General features: G+C 41.5%; 2 protein-coding genes across 7 annotated transcripts in view; one reads left to right on the forward strand and one right to left on the reverse strand.

The window, feature by feature from the left end:
• LOC119967898 (membrane-associated phosphatidylinositol transfer protein 2) overlaps window positions 1–12906 on the forward strand; it is a 157107-nt gene extending 144201 nt beyond the window's left edge. For all 3 annotated transcript variants that reach the window (XM_038801029.1, XM_038801090.1, XM_038801156.1), the window contains 3 exons: window positions 5721–5904; window positions 6084–6212; window positions 8139–12906. In XM_038801029.1, the coding sequence (XP_038656957.1) occupies window positions 5721–5904; window positions 6084–6212; window positions 8139–8462 (637 nt within the window). In that variant the 3' untranslated portion in view covers window positions 8463–12906. The remainder of the gene's footprint in view (window positions 1–5720; window positions 5905–6083; window positions 6213–8138) is intronic.
• Window positions 9613–15753, reverse strand: part of LOC119968157 (2-oxoglutarate and iron-dependent oxygenase domain-containing protein 2-like) — a 61657-nt gene continuing 55516 nt past the window's right edge. For 2 of the 4 annotated variants that reach the window (XM_038801232.1, XM_038801182.1), the window contains one exon: window positions 14167–14233. Coding sequence is in view for 1 of the 4 variants with exons in the window: in XM_038801176.1 (XP_038657104.1) it covers window positions 14174–14233 (60 nt within the window). In the remaining 3 variants the exon portion in view is untranslated. Of the gene's footprint in view, window positions 14234–15753 lie in introns of all 4 variants that reach the window. The other 2 variants (XM_038801201.1, XM_038801176.1) reach the window with 2 other exon arrangements.

A 15753-nucleotide genomic window follows, 5' to 3' on the forward strand; every position in this document is an offset into this window, starting at 1 on the left:
TCTACAGTTTTGAAGAATGAGGTGAATACAAAATATTTAAAGGGATAGACAAGGTAGATGTTTCCCTCGTTGGGGAGTCTAGAATCGGGGGCACAATTTCAAAATGAGAGGCAAGTCACTTATAAGGAGAACTTCTTTTACACAGAGGATTGTGAACCTTTGGAATTCTCTACACCAGAGGTGGTGGAAGCTCAGTCATTCAGAATGTTTAAAGCAGAGATTGACAGATTTCAGTGACGTAAAGAGTTATGGGGCTAGTGTGGGGAAAAGGCATTAAAGTGGATGATCGACCACAATTGTATTGAATGGCAGAGCAGGTTTGATGGGCTGAATGACTGCTCCTGCTCTTATATCCCTGTGTATGCAGTGAGGATTAGAAAATGATGGTTAGACCTTCCCCATTTACACCCGACCTTTTAGCATTTCATTCGGACCTGGTAATTTATCAAAATCCATAGAATTCCTAGAGTGCAGAAGGAGGCCATTCGACACATCGAGCCTGCACTGTCCATACCAAGAGCAGCCTACCTAGGCCCACTACCCAGCCCTAACCCCATAACATCTTTGGACTGTGGGAGGAAACCGAACCACCCGGAGGAAACCCACGCAGACACGGGGAGAATGTGCAAACTCCACATAGTCACCCAAGGATAGAAGAAATCCTGGGTCCCTGGCGCTGTGAGGCAGCAGTGCTAACCATTGTTCCATCCAAGGATGCTAATCCCCTTACTACTTCTCTCCCTATGTTTATCCCATCAAATATCACACTCCTCCTCCTTAACTACCCTTAACTACAATGTTTGAAGCATTAAGATTTTTCAGGCAATACTATCTCTGAAAGCATAGGGGGAGGTGGTAGGGGTATTGCCGCTGGACTAGAATCCAGAGACCCAGGATAATGCTCTGGGGACCCAGGTTTGTATCCAGCCAGGGAAGATAGTGACTCTCCAATGGCCTCTGAAATGGCCGAGTAAACCACTCAGTTCAGGGGCAATTAGGGATGGGCCCACATCACATGAATGGAAAGAAAATGCCTGTAAAGTTACAGGTGGAACTTTGGTGACACTTTCAGCCACATTACATAGAATTAATTATGTAATTTCACATGCAATTGATTTACTACAACACACCTCCCACAAATACAGGTAAATTTACTTCACACATGGATATTTACTGAAGAAACATCTACCACCATCACCATAAGAGAATAAATCAATCAAAATACACTTACCGTGCTTTTAACATTTACTGTTCAACCAACAGGGGGTAAAGTAAATAGAAACAGAAGAAGGCGTTCCCCCCCCCCCCCCCCTTCAGTTGGGGGATAGCTGAGCGTATCTTAAATTCATTTACCAATGGTTGTTTCATATTCTCTCATTCCCTTTGTATCTCAAAACTGTATTAATCTTCATCCTGAAATTTTCAGTTAACCCCCAGCTTCATTAGCTTGTCAGGAGAGTTCCAGATTTACCCAACCCTTGTGTGACGAAGCTTGCATGCCTCAGCTGTACTTAAAGATTTTGCTCCCTTGTCCTGTACTCGTCCACCAGTTTCCCGGTATTTACCCTGTCAAATCATTTCATTGAACCACGTTTTGAAGGAATAATCTACGCAGCCTGTCCTCCTAATTTAACCCTATTAGTCCCCAGGTTCATTCTGATGAACACATGCACACATGTATTGACATCATAGGCCCAACAATTGTATCTATTATACTCGCTTGTTACCAACTCATTTCATATCAACATGTCAGTTTCTCACACCAGGATGTGAGAGCAGTCAGTGAACGGAAGGAGGAAGGTGCCCCTCGGTAATGGGATTGCAGACGGATTCTGAATTAGTGAAAGATATTAACCTTTGGAAAAACAGCAGCAGCATTGGCCAGAGTACAGAGTCGCAGTGCCAGCGATCATTCCAGGCCAACTGGATCTGTTGTAGATTTTTGTCGAGTTAATAAAGTTGTTTTACAGATTTTGTCCCAGGAAATGTGCTGTGAATAAAGTTGTAAACCACTTTTGAAAACAACATGATACTTAAACCACTGTTTTTTTAAATTACTTTTTCTGAGTTACAAAGCCAGGGCTCAGAGTGTGGGTCAGGGGCGAACTCCTTATCCAGCTCCTTGCCTGCTCCAAAAACCAATTCAAATTCAAATTGAATCCAATTCATGGTCCCCATAAAAGAGACATACCAGATCTGAGCCAAAAGACCGAGAAGCGATATACTTACTATTGTATGAAGTGAGAATATAAGAAGTGGGAGCAGGATTAGACCATTCGGCCCATCGAGACTGCTCCATCAATCAGTACGATCATGGCTCATCTTGGGTTTCAACTCCATTTTCTCACCCATTGCCCATATCCCTTAATTCCCCAAGACCAAAAATCTGTTGATCTCAGCCTTAAATATATTCAAAATTGAGCATCCACAAGATTTTCAATGATTGTCAGCCCTTCGAGTGAAAATAAATTCTCCTTATCTGAGTCCTAAATAATTGACTTCTCATCCTGAAACTATGACCCCCTTCTGAGTAAACGGTCGAGCCCCTTCATAATCTTGAATGTTTCAAGGAGGTCCCCACTCATTCTTCTAAACAGGTCCAATTTACTTGGCCTCTCATCATAGGATAAGCAGCTCATCGCAGAGAGCAAGTTAATGAACCTTTAATGTATAGTCTCCAATGCAAGTATATCCTTCCTTAAATATGGAGATCAAAATTGCACACGACATTCAATTGTGGTTTCACCAAAACCCTGTAGAATTGTAGCAAGTCTTCTTTATTCCTGTACTACGATCCCCTTGCAATAAAGACCAACTTTTAGTATGCCTTGTACAAATACACCCAAGTGTCTCTGAGCATCATCAATATTTACATTTTATGCCTTTTAAAACTTATTTTGCTTGTTGCAGCCTCTGTGTGTCCTCCTCACAGCTTGCATTCCCAACTAGCTTCATATCAGCAGTAAATGTAGATGCATGATTCCATGCCTTTTTGTCTAATCACTAATTAGATGGCAGAAATATTCAGGCCAATAACATTGAAACAAAAGCAAGATAACTGAAAATCTTGAATTTTGAAACCACTCAACATCTTTGGAAAGAGAAATAGTTAACATTTCAGGTTGATGATCTTTCACCGGAACTCTGATGCCAAATAGGGCTTGATCTACTGATTAAACGTATTATTGGCTTAACATTTCATTAATGACCATATAAATTGGTGTTGGCATATCTTTTATTGGAGAGTTTTCTGCATTTGTTTATGTTTTTTAAGCTTACAGCTACCTACATAACCAAATACAACATCATGCGTTTGGCTAAACTGCTGGCTCAGTTGGCTGAGGAATTGGGTGTGAGACACTGATTTGAATATTTATCTAATTTCAAAAGAAAACATTTTGTTTAGTTAATTATACAAAGACTCTGCTGCCCACCTTAATTCCTTTGCCAATAGTCAGCAGTAAGGAGTCCAAATTGGTGATAGCTTCTACCTTGTTGTACTTGAAATGTCGCTGCCTACAATGCACTCATCTTTTTATATTTTGGGGGGCATGGTAGCACAGTGGTTAGCACAGTTGCTTCACAACACCAGGGTCCCAGGTTCGATTCCCGGCTTAGGTCACTGTCTGTGCGGTGTCTGCACATTCTCCCCGTATCCGCGTGTTTCCTCCGGGTGCTCCGGTTTCCTCCCACAGTCCAAAGATGTGCAGGTTAGGTGAATTGGCCATAATAAATTGCCCTTAGTGCCCAAAAAAGGTTCGGTGGGGTTACGTGGATAGGGTGGAGGCTTGGGTTTAAGTAGGGTGCTCTTTCCAAGAGCCGGTGCAGATTCGATTGGCCAAAAGGCCTCCTTCTGCACTGTAAATTCTGTGATATTATAATGTATAGCTGAGGGCTGATATTTGTCGCACGATATTAATTACCGATCTGTTGAAGATGTTGTACATAATGGTTTTGAATGTGGCTGGAGTCTCAGTGACCTTTGTATTGCGTGCATTGTCCAAGTGTTGTTACATATTTGCAGGCACATATAATCACGAAACTACAAAATGTTTGCACATTAATACTAGAAAATGCACACGGTGTAATTATCCAAACCGTAAGGAAAAGCATAATCAATTTTACTGCAAAATCCGAATCTTGTTGCAGTCTTAATATTGTTTGACCTGTTTCTTTCTCGAAATAGATAGTATGGAAATTTAATCTCAGTCAACTGTTTTTTCCAGTGAGTGTGCAGATGATAAAGCTCTGGGCTAATGTGAGGACTGCACAAATGGGTCTTGAGGTGTTGGAGTCAGAGGGGGGAAATCTGGCGGGGTTTCCGCTGCAAATCATTTAGTAGTGATCCTTGCTGAAAATAAAAATGCGAGTGTGGACTGGACCAGGCTCAACCTTGATGGTTCCCATAAATGAATAAGCCACTGACTTACTTACACAGGCATGTTGGTCATTTGGGTAATGTTAATTTGGAATTTATAAAACTGACCCGCAACAGGAGCGAGGAAGGCAAAATACACAATTAGTGGAAATATGAGAATAGATGTAATTAATGCTCAGCCGATTTTAATCACTCTACAATTACTAGTTGTGTCTTCAGCTGCCTGAACCCTAAGCTCTGCAATTCCTTCCCTAAACCTGCCTAGTTCTCCCTCCCCCTTTAAGCCACTCATTAAAACATCACTTTGGTCATGCGTTTGGTCATCTGCCCTGTTTGATAATTGCTCCTGTGGAGTGTGTGGATGTCAATACTTATGGTCACATAATGTGCACATGTGTTCATCAGAGTGAAACTGGGGCTAAAAGGGTTAAATTAGGAGTTATAGATGTTTACAGCATGGAAACAGGCCCTTCGGCCCAGCTTGTCCATGCCGCCCAGTTTATATCACTAAGCTGGTCCCAATTGCCCGCATTTGGCCCATAGCCCTCTATACCCAGCTTTCCCATATAACTGTCTAAATTCTTTTTAAAAGACAAAGTTATACCCCCCTTTACCACTGCCTCTGGCAGCCTGTTCCAGACACTCACCACCCTCTTGAGAAAAAATTGTCCCTCTGGACCCTTTTGTATCTCTCCCCTCTCAGGGGTTGGTTTAGCTCACTGAGCTAAATCACTGGCTTTTAAAGCAGGCCAGCAGCACGGTTCGATTCCCGTACCAGCCTCCCCGGACAGGCGCCGGAGTGTGGCGACTAGGGGCTTTTCACAGTAACTTCATTGAAGCCTACTCGTGACAATAAGCAATTTTCATTTCATTCACCTTAAACCTACGCCCTCTAGTTTTAGACTCCCTACACTTTGGGAAAAGATGTTGACTGTCTACCTTATCTATGCCCCTAATAATTTCATAGACCTATAAGATCACCCCTAAACCTCCTACACCCCAGGGAAAAAAGTCCCAGCCTATCCAACCTCTCCTTATAACTCAAACCATCAAGTCCCAGTAGCATCCTAGTAATTCATTTCTGCACACTTTCAAGTTTAATAATATCATTTCTATAATAGGTGTCTAGGAACTTTACTGCACAAAATTGTTACAGAATTAAATAAACCACATATTGCATTGCTTAGAGTATTCTGCAAACAGGAACAAAACTCTGAATTAGTCGCTGGCTGTGTATAAAAAAGCATAAAATTCAACTTGGTCAAATAGTTTCAGGCATTGAACATGTTGAGACCTGTGAAAGTGTTTAACAGCAATGGTTAATGAGCTGTTGTGCTTGCAGGCACTGGCAAGATCTTGGCTACTTCATTATATACGTAACAGGCCGACCTGATATGCAGAAGCAGAGAGTGGTGGCTTGGCTGGCTCAGCATAATTTCCCCCATGGAATTGTCTCCTTCTGTGATGGACTTGTTCATGATCCTCTCAGACACAAAGCCAACTTCCTCCGCAGCCTCATGCAAGATGTAAGCATTTCACTTTTAAACTGTATTGTATCTCTCTGATGCCTAAATTATTGATAATCAACTGTCATTTTTTCCTTGTTCACACATCTGTTTTCGATTAAACAGTGACTAGTAATTTAACATCTCAATCTCTAATGTCTCCGAGTATTAATTCTGTTATTTACTCCTGGAACTTGCAGGTGTTGATGAAGATTCATGCTGCTTATGGATCCACAAAGGATATTTCAGTTTACAGTTCCCTTGGTTTATCACCATCACAAATCTACATCATAGGTCGCTCATCTAAAAAGTACCAACATCAATGTCAGGTATTGATTCTCACGGTCGAGAGATAAAATCTGGAGTATTTTGTTTGGCGGTGGTCTCCTCATTTAAGGAAAGATATAAATGCATTTGAAGCAGTTCAGAGAACGTTTTCTAGATTAATCTGGAATGTGCGGGTAGTTTGATGAGGGAAGGTTGGACAGGTTAAGGTTTGTATCCACTATAGTTTCAAAGAATAAGAGGTGACTTGATTGAAACCTTTTAAGATGCTGAGGGGTATTGACAGGGTGGATGTGGAGCGGATGTTTCCTCTTGTGGGAGAATCTAGAACTCCAGAGTCAATGTTTAAAATTAAGGGGTCTCTCAGATAAGACGTAGTTGAGAATCTTTTTCTCTCAGAGGGTGGCGAGTCTCTGGAACTCTCTTCCTCAAAAAGCAGTGGAAGCAGAATCTTTGGATACTTTTAAGGCAGAGCGAGAGAGATTCTTGATTAAGACGGGGGTGAAAGGTTATCGGGAATAGGCAGGAATGTGGGGTTCAGGTTACAATCAGATCATCAAAGATCTTGTTGAACGGCGGAGCAGAACCGAGGTCCATTTTGTTGGTGATGTTGGTTGAGAGGAATTTTTTCTGGGACAGCAAGGTAACCTCTGCTGTTTTTCAAATAGCGCTCGGAGATCAGCATTAATCAGACAGTGCCTAAGTGTAATAGGTCACCCAAAGGACGGCACCTCCAACACTGCTGTGCTCTTTTCATAATAATAATCTTATAATCTTTTTATTATTGTCAAAAGTAGGCTTACATTAACACTGCAATGAGGTTACTGTTAAAATCCCCATATCGCCACATTCCGGTGCCTGTTAGGGTACACGGAGGGAGAATTCAGAATGTCCAGTCCACCTAACAGCACGTTTTCCGGGACTTGTGAGAGGAAACCGGAGCACCCGGAGGAAACCCACGCAGACACGGGGAGAATGTGCAGACTCCGCACAGTGACCCAAGCTGGGAATCGAACCTGCGATCCTGGCTGTGAAGCAACAGTGCCACCCACTGTGCTACCGTGCCGTCGATCTTTCCTGTCCCGCAGTTTAGGCTGATAATTCAGTGTAGCACTGAAGGAGTGTTGCATTTTCAGAAGTTCCATCTTTGGGTGAGAAACTAATTGGCAAATTAAACTGAGGTCTGAGCTACGATCAGTTGGCTGTAAAAAAGATTCCAGGGCACAATTCAGAGAAAGGTAGGGGAGTTCTCACTACGTTTCTGTGCCAATATTAATACCTCAGCCAACATAGTTAAAATAGGTTATCCTACCATTTACATCATAAATTGGCTGCCATATTTCCTACATTTTAACAATGACGACACTTCAAAAGTACTTGATTAGTTGATTGGTTAGCACTGTTGCTTTAATAATAATAATAATGGCTTATTGTCACAAGTAGGCTTCAATGAAGTCATTGTGAAAAGCCCCTAGTCACCACATTCCGGCGCCTGTTCGGGGAGGCCGGTACAGCGCCAAGGACCAGGGTTCGATTCCTGGCTTGGGTCACTGTCTGTGCGGCGTCCGCACGTTCTCCCCGTGTCTGCGTGGGTTTCCTCCGGGTGCTCTGGTTTCCTCCAAGTCCTGAAAGGTGTGCTGTTAGGTGAATTGAACATTCTGAATTCTCCCTCTGTGTACCCGAACAGGTGCCGGAATGCGGTGACTAGGGGCTTTTCACAGTAACTTCATTGCAGTGTTAATGTAAGCCTACTTGTGACAATAAAGATTCTTTTTTTTAAAAAGTGCTTTGGGATGCTCTGGGTTGTGAAGTGTCACAGAAATGCTAATCATTTCTATATGTGAAGTTTCTTGACCATATATTTTTAAAGAGGTGTACATTTCTAGCCTTTGGCCATTTAATGAGCATCAACATATTGTCTTAACGCCCAGCAAAATGCATATCTTGATTGCGGTGTTGTGCTCCTCTAGTTTTTATCAGATGGATATGCAGCACATCTATCTCAGCTGGAGTATAACCATCGAGCACGTCCTGCGAAAAATAATTCCAGAATGGTGCTGCGCAAGGGCAGCTTTGGGTTACCTGGACAGACAGACTTCCTGAGGAAACGGAACCACTTGCTGCGCACAATCTCCAGCCAGCAAACAGCACCCATACCTCCAAAGCCTGAGCGGACACATAGCCAGTCTGACAGCGAGCGAGATCGAGACAAGGAGCGCAGTCAGAGGAGCATGAGCATCACTGCAGGATGCTGGGGTCGCACTGGCGTATCAAAACTGGAATCTGGTGTTTAACAGTGGCAAGATACTGAGAGAGGGCGACAAGTCCGCTTCAGGGCAATGGGTCAACGTAGCTAATTAAAAATCTGCTTGTGACATAAGAATTGAAGCAAGCACTGCAGGTGAATGAGTACCATGGTGCTAACAAAAAAGATACTGAAGATGTGAACTCATTGTGTTTAATGTGAACTGCAGGCCTTAATGCAGTGTTGCATTTGTGGAACACTAGCTGAAAAGTTAACCTTAACTTAGTCATAGAGATGTAGCTCAAACTTTTAGAACCTGCTTAATTCTGCACCTTTTCTATTCAGGTTTTGGCAATGACTATTGTAAATACCCATGCCTCCTGTTCACAGTAACTTCTGGTACCTTTAGTTCACTAGGTTTCTGTTACAGACCAGATATTTTCCAAACGTTTTCTTGAAATTCAGCAGGAACACCACACAAGATTAGCTGTTTCATGCAGTTTAGCTTTAGTAACTTGATACTGTAAAATCTCTGTTTTTGCACTGATTTTCACTTTAGATTGGAATTCTGTTACTATCTCATGTCACTGCATTATCCCTAGTGGTGCATGACAGTCATTTAACATCGGTGTCAGAGTAATCCTCATATGTAGACTGTAAAGGTTGAGGATTAATCCAAGACAGTTTGCCAAATCTCCTGAAATCGCAGGTCCAAACCGTCCAAGTGAAAAAAATAAGCCGTGTATAAAATAACTTGGTTTGTTGGCTTGCTAATAAGAAACTTAATACCATCCAAAAGGATAACATTATTTTTGCAGTGATGACAGATTAGTTATAAACAAGATTTCATGCCAAATGTTAGATAATTCAAACCTGGTGTTTCTGTGATTCTTTTTCACTTTGAGGGGGTCTGTTATCAGTTGAATTTGCATTTCACCTAAACTGAGATGCTGATTCTAAATCAGCAGAGACTTGTGTTTGTCATTTGCATAAGAAGGGAGAGAGAATCCGATGTGATATAAGGTGTGACAGGTCGAGTATCCTAAATCCAAAACCCTTGGGGCCGATTGCATTTTGGACTTCAGATAATTTCAATTTTCGGTTACGTCTTATAAACTTTCAACAGCCTAAACCTAGACTAGCTATAGTCTAAAGTAAATTAAATGGCTGGAAAAGATGTATCACTGAATAATAAATTAAAGTATCGAAAAAGTTTATTTTTGACATGTCCACCACAAAAGCCACAAGGTAGAGAGTGTAGACAAACAACTGGACTTCCCGCGCTAAAAGTCAGTGAGGATCAAAAGAAGTGCAGTTTTTGGGTATATGAATAAAGTTTACTCGATCTGTATAATGAAAAAACAAGTGTTGGTCTTTGGAGTTAAACAATGGTCATTAGTCAAGTGTTCACTGACCTAGAAGTCAGAGCAAATGGGTGCGTTATCTTGTAACTTCAAATCCAGATGTTAGTAGTTTTAAAAAGTATGAACACACAAGGAATTTCCCTGTTCAACAAAGATGCTAAATCGACAGTTACATTTTAGCTTCTTTGCATTTTTAGGACAGCTTGATTTTCTGATCATTAATTAAGACATTTTTTACATGTTCAAGTTGACACTTTATTTTACATGTGCATGACTAATGGTTTGATTTTAATAGAGTTCTCTTAAGAAAGCTACTCGGAGATGCCAATGCTCCTTACACACATATATAAAAGTGTTTCATTTACAAAAGTAACAAATGAGTTCTACATTGCTACAGGTTTTCAGGCAGTTGGCAAAATCCATTCATTGATCTCAAGTTTTGAAAGCAGGTCAACCCATGTGCTTCCAATAGTAATGAAAGTTTGAGTGGTTAGGGCTGGTGGTTCATTTCACTTGTCATATTTTAGCGTCTGAATGGTTGGTGTTCAACGAGAATTGAAAGCTGTTAACCATCCTTTATTCCCAACTCTCAGTTAGAGAACTGTAAAGGAGAAGGAACTAACCTCAACATTCCTCACACAAAAATGGAGTCTGTCTCAGTTCTCAATGGTAGCACTGCAGGTAATGACAGTGAATGCATTTCTCCCAAATGATCATTTTTTTCAACTGAGTAAATTTCCGATTCACAAAGCTCACTGAGTAGCTTTCTGATCTTTTTGTCACATTAATTTCCCTCTTTCATCAATGTCCTTGCACCGACAGGCACCCCACTCCCAGTCTCTGCCAATGCCTCTTTGAAAGCAGCCTTCTGGAGATAGATGACTGAGTTTAATGGAACTCTCCTCCCTCAGCTCTGTAATGTGTTGATGAGGGAAGGGACACAATTGTGTGCGAGACTGAATTGCACCATTCTCTATTGCAACACTTTACTGTTCCCATTTACTATACTGCACTTAATCCCACTTAACCCACCAAGAACAGTTTCAATATAATTAGTTGTTATGCTTTCCTGTTACTGAAAGGTTTGTCCATGTATTTAATATTACCAGTACATATACTAGATTGACCTGAATGATGAAATCATTAAAAGGCAAGTGAAATTGAGATGATTTTTGACAAATCCTAAAATTTAACGCACAAGAAAGTTAAACCATGTAACAGATGCACTCTGCAGGGAGATGTTGGAAATGTTCTGTAACAATATTGTGTGTAGATAATGTAAAGCAAGACATGTAAATGTAGGTTTAAATAAGGCGAGAAGTATTTATGTGTGTAGATAAACTGCAGGAGGTAACAAATCCTTCAGATTGTATTAATATTTCAAACATAGAATTTTGTTTTGAACATATATATATAAAGTTGTTTTATGGACCAAGAATAATTTAACTGCCATTGCACAAGTGCAATATACAACCACTATTCATAATTGGTAATCGTGGCATTGACAATCAATGTATTGGGTGGACTGGAATAGATGTGACCTTTTGGTGACTGCCGGTTAAAGCATTAATTCTCTTCCCTCTTCCAGAGATAAGGAACTGCTATCCTCTTGAGTTTCAGATTTTTATACAGAAATAGAATTTACAACCTAATGCCATGATCCAAAGCTTCCAAGATGAGTCCTACTGAGTGGCCCCTACACTGTATGCAGTTTCCATTGGATAGTAGCTTCCTTTGCTTTCAACCACACAGAGTTTGTTGTAATAGGTTCGTTTCCCCGTATAATAATTTGAGCTGGAGACCTTTTCATTCTAAAACTGTTAAGATACTTGTTATGAAGCTGCAAAATTCCATTGGTCCCAAAGACTGAAGCAAGTGGCAAATATCTTTGTGTTTCTATTTCATTATGATGGAGAGACCATGATAAGAATTTACTTCATTTCCTCCCTCCCTTCCTCTCCACAGCATATATGGTGCCACTGTTATTGTACCACGTGTAGACTCCTAACCGACTGAGTTTTGAAGATTTGCAGTCCGGCTCCACCCTGCATTGTATCTCAGAACTGGTGGGAGTACCTTTGCTCTGAACCCAACAAAGATGCACATTTAAGATCTCCACCATCATATATACTAGATACAAATCTGGCACTTGCACTGTTATATTGCAGAACAGCAATGCAAGGGGTGCATCAGCATTGACACTAATGAAGACTGATTTCATTGAATTTCACTGTGTTTCTCCACAATGCTGTTCTGTAGAAATACTGATACTTAATTCTCATTATCAGTACAAATTATAGCACACTTTTCCATAAGATTTACTGAGTTAATTCCAAATGTTTAGTGCACTGATATTTTAAGGCCCTCTTAAGTTGTTCCTGATGCTGAGGGATAGTCCCCAGCACTTGCTTGGAAACTGCAGTTAGCCATTCAATGTTTAATTACCTTTACCTCCGCTTTATTTATTTACAGCAAAGCTGCATGCAGCATTGCTATAGAAACAGTTTATAAAGCTGTTACACTGACCAACAGCTCAGTATATTACCATCTACTCCTCGGCAATGCACGGCTGGTGCACACAATGTACAGATTTGTAGTGTTCTTTACAACTCACCAAAGGGTCACAAATAAATCCAGCCACACCCTTCACAAGCGGTGAACATTTGGTCGTCTTACTGATGAAAAGTAAGACAACTTGCTGCATTGAAGCATAATAAGCTGCTGAAGCCTCACGTCCTCTGTTCTGTGCAAAATCCATGGATATATTGATAACTTTGACAGTAATTTTTTTATTCAGAAGTGTTTGTTATATTTTATTTATAGAAATGTTACATATAAAGCAAGTTAAATATTGCAACTAAAAATTGTGTACAATTTGTTTGACCTGTTAAATAGCTGAGTATCCCAAATTAATTAAATATTAGATTTAATCTGCTGCCCTGGGTCTCCATTCCTTACATTTTAGTTATGTAAGTGGGTAGAAAGGGAAATTTTGAGATATCTGTTCACTTGTATGTAACACTCCATTCTTGCACAAACTTCTGGCTGTTGTCATGCAATGTTATGCCTGGGTGTGCTTTTGTGCATAATTGTACGTTACATGGATTAAATGAAAATGGGGCAGCGTTACTTTTCTTTGTGTTTTATTTATTACTTCTGATTGCAACGCTGACTCATTAGCATATTCTCAGAGTCCGTGTAGACAATAGAATTTGACCAGCTACATGCTGAATTCAGGCAGGGGGTAACAGAGCTGGTTTGGGGTTTAATCGATGACTGTATAAATGGCTGATTATTTTAGGCCAATGCAAAAAAAACTCAAAGGTGATTTACTTTCTCTGGGGAAATGTCTTTGTACTTCTCATTTGGTAGTCACGGTAACTGTTACATTCATGGGCGATTCAACGTGGCTCTAATTACCCCCGCCCCTCCCCCTGGACGGTTCAAGGAACTGATCACAAGGTCTTGGCGGACACTTCAGTGTCACCATGAACTTGGTTAAGGGACAATTATTCCAGATGTGGTTTCGTTAGAGCTCTGTAAGGGCATTTCCAAGTTCAACAGCGGGTTTCACACCCTTGCGCTGTCCCAATAACTTCTGAATGTAGTTTCCCCTTGTTCTATAGATGAACATGGTGGCATAATAGTAATGTCGCTGTACTAGAGTGGGGACAGGGCTTCAAATTCCAACGTGGCAGCTAATGGAACTTAACATTTAATTAATAAAATCAGGACTATAAAACTAGTCTCAGTAATAATGATTACCATGAAACTATTATCGAGTGTTGTAAAAAACATCTGGTTCACTAATCTGGTCTGTCTGACTCCAGACTCACAGCACTGTTGCTGACTCTCAAGTGCCCAATGAAACGGCAGAGCAAACCAAGTGGTTAAGGGATAAATGTTGACCAGGACATTATAAACTGCTGTGTGATATTTTACATGCACCCAAACAGACAAGCATGAGTCTAACAAGGCAGCACTCCTTCAGTACCGCACGTGGCGAAAATAATTGTGTCCTACTTATATGCAGAGACTGAGCTCAAATCTCAATTAATTGCCACAGCAACCATGACATCTCCATTTTTCCTCCTAGTAATTACCTCGACATCAGCAGGGAAATTGCATCCATTGGACTTACTTAAAGTATCTGCATCTGTGATTCACTAATAGTTTATAATTCTCTAAAACGGAACAATCAGTACAACCAAATTCAGTGACTGATTACAGTGTCATTAGCAAGATGAAACTTGACATTTTATAACACAAATAATAAAATTGCAACTGCAATGCAATTTATTAAAAGCTAATGAGAAGTCATCAAAAAAAATCATTCTAAATCGCAGCTTGCGTGAGATTTGAAAGCTGCAGTAATCCCAGAGACAGTCACCTCCCGTCACCTTTGATTCAGGCCCATTTTCACCTGGAAAGTGAATCCATCGCCCATCGTCGACAGCTGCAAAACCAGAAACTTATCGTCAGGTTGGCGACGCCAGGGTTGTTCTCAATGTAAAGGAGATTGAGGGAAGATTTGATAGACATCTACAAGATTATGACAGGGATAGATTCTCCCAATAGCTGGTAGTACAAACTACCAGGGACACAGATTTAAGATTTTGGGCAAAATGTGGAAGAGGAATGTGAGGAAGAACCTTTTTTTAACAGAATGAGTGGGAATGGCCTGGAGCGTGCTGGGCTCAAGGATGTTTGTTACAACTGGAGTCAAATGATTTCAAAATAAGATTGGAGAGACACTTGTGGCTACGTAGGCAGGTCAGGGGAATGGAACTGATTGTCTAAAGCAATCCAGATTTTAGAATTTCAATCAGATTCTATGGTAAGATTCCAGATGGGCCTTTAAATTCTCACTATCTTTTTTTATCATGGACGCACACCCCCATGGAACATACCCACAGAGACCCCCCAAAACACCCCCATAGAACATACCCACAGACACTCCCCAAAACACCCCCACAGAGACCCCCCAAAACACCCCCAGACACCCCCATAGAACATACCCACAGACACTCCCCAAAACACCTCCATAGAACATACCTACAGACACTCCCCAAAACACCCCCACAGACACCACCCAAAACACCCCCAGACACCCCCATAGAACATACCCACAGACACTCCCCAAAACACCTCCATAGAACATACCTACAGACACTCCCCAAAACACCCCCACAGACACCACCCAAAACATACCCACAGAGACCCCCCAAAACACCCCCATAGAACATACCCACAGAGACCCCCCAAAACACCCCCCTGGAACATACCCACAGAGACCCCCAAAACACCCCCATAGAACATACCCACAGAGACCCCCCAAAACACCCCCATAGAACATACCCACAGAGACCCCCCAAAACACCCCCCTGGAACATACCCACAGAGACCCCCATAGAACATACCCAGACACTCCCCAAAACACCCCCATAGAACATACCCACAGACACTCCCCAAAACACCCCCATAGAACATACCCACAGACACCCCCCAAAACACCCCCACAGACACCCCCCAAAACACCCCCATAGAACATACCCACAGAGACCCCCAAAAATACCCCCATAGAACATACCCACAGACACTCCCCAAAACACCCCCATAGAACATACCCACAGACACCCCCCAAAACACCCCCATACATCATACCCACAGACACTCCCCAAAACACCCCCATAGATCATACCCACAGACACCCCCCAAAACACCCCCATAGAACATACCCACAGACACCCCCCAAAACACCCCCATAGAACATACCCACAGACACTCCCCAAAACACCCCCACAGAGACCCCCAAAACACCCCCATAGAACATACCCACAGAGACCCCCCAAAAAAAACATACCTATAGACACGGACACCCACACAAGCCTATCTAAACACCCTTACACACACACCCTATATAAATGTACCCATACATAGATCATCATACACACTCCCTTATATAAAGATAGCCAT

This window comes from Scyliorhinus canicula, chromosome 1 (genome assembly GCF_902713615.1).
Source record: "Scyliorhinus canicula chromosome 1, sScyCan1.1, whole genome shotgun sequence".
Taxonomy (NCBI): Eukaryota; Metazoa; Chordata; class Chondrichthyes; order Carcharhiniformes; family Scyliorhinidae; genus Scyliorhinus; species Scyliorhinus canicula.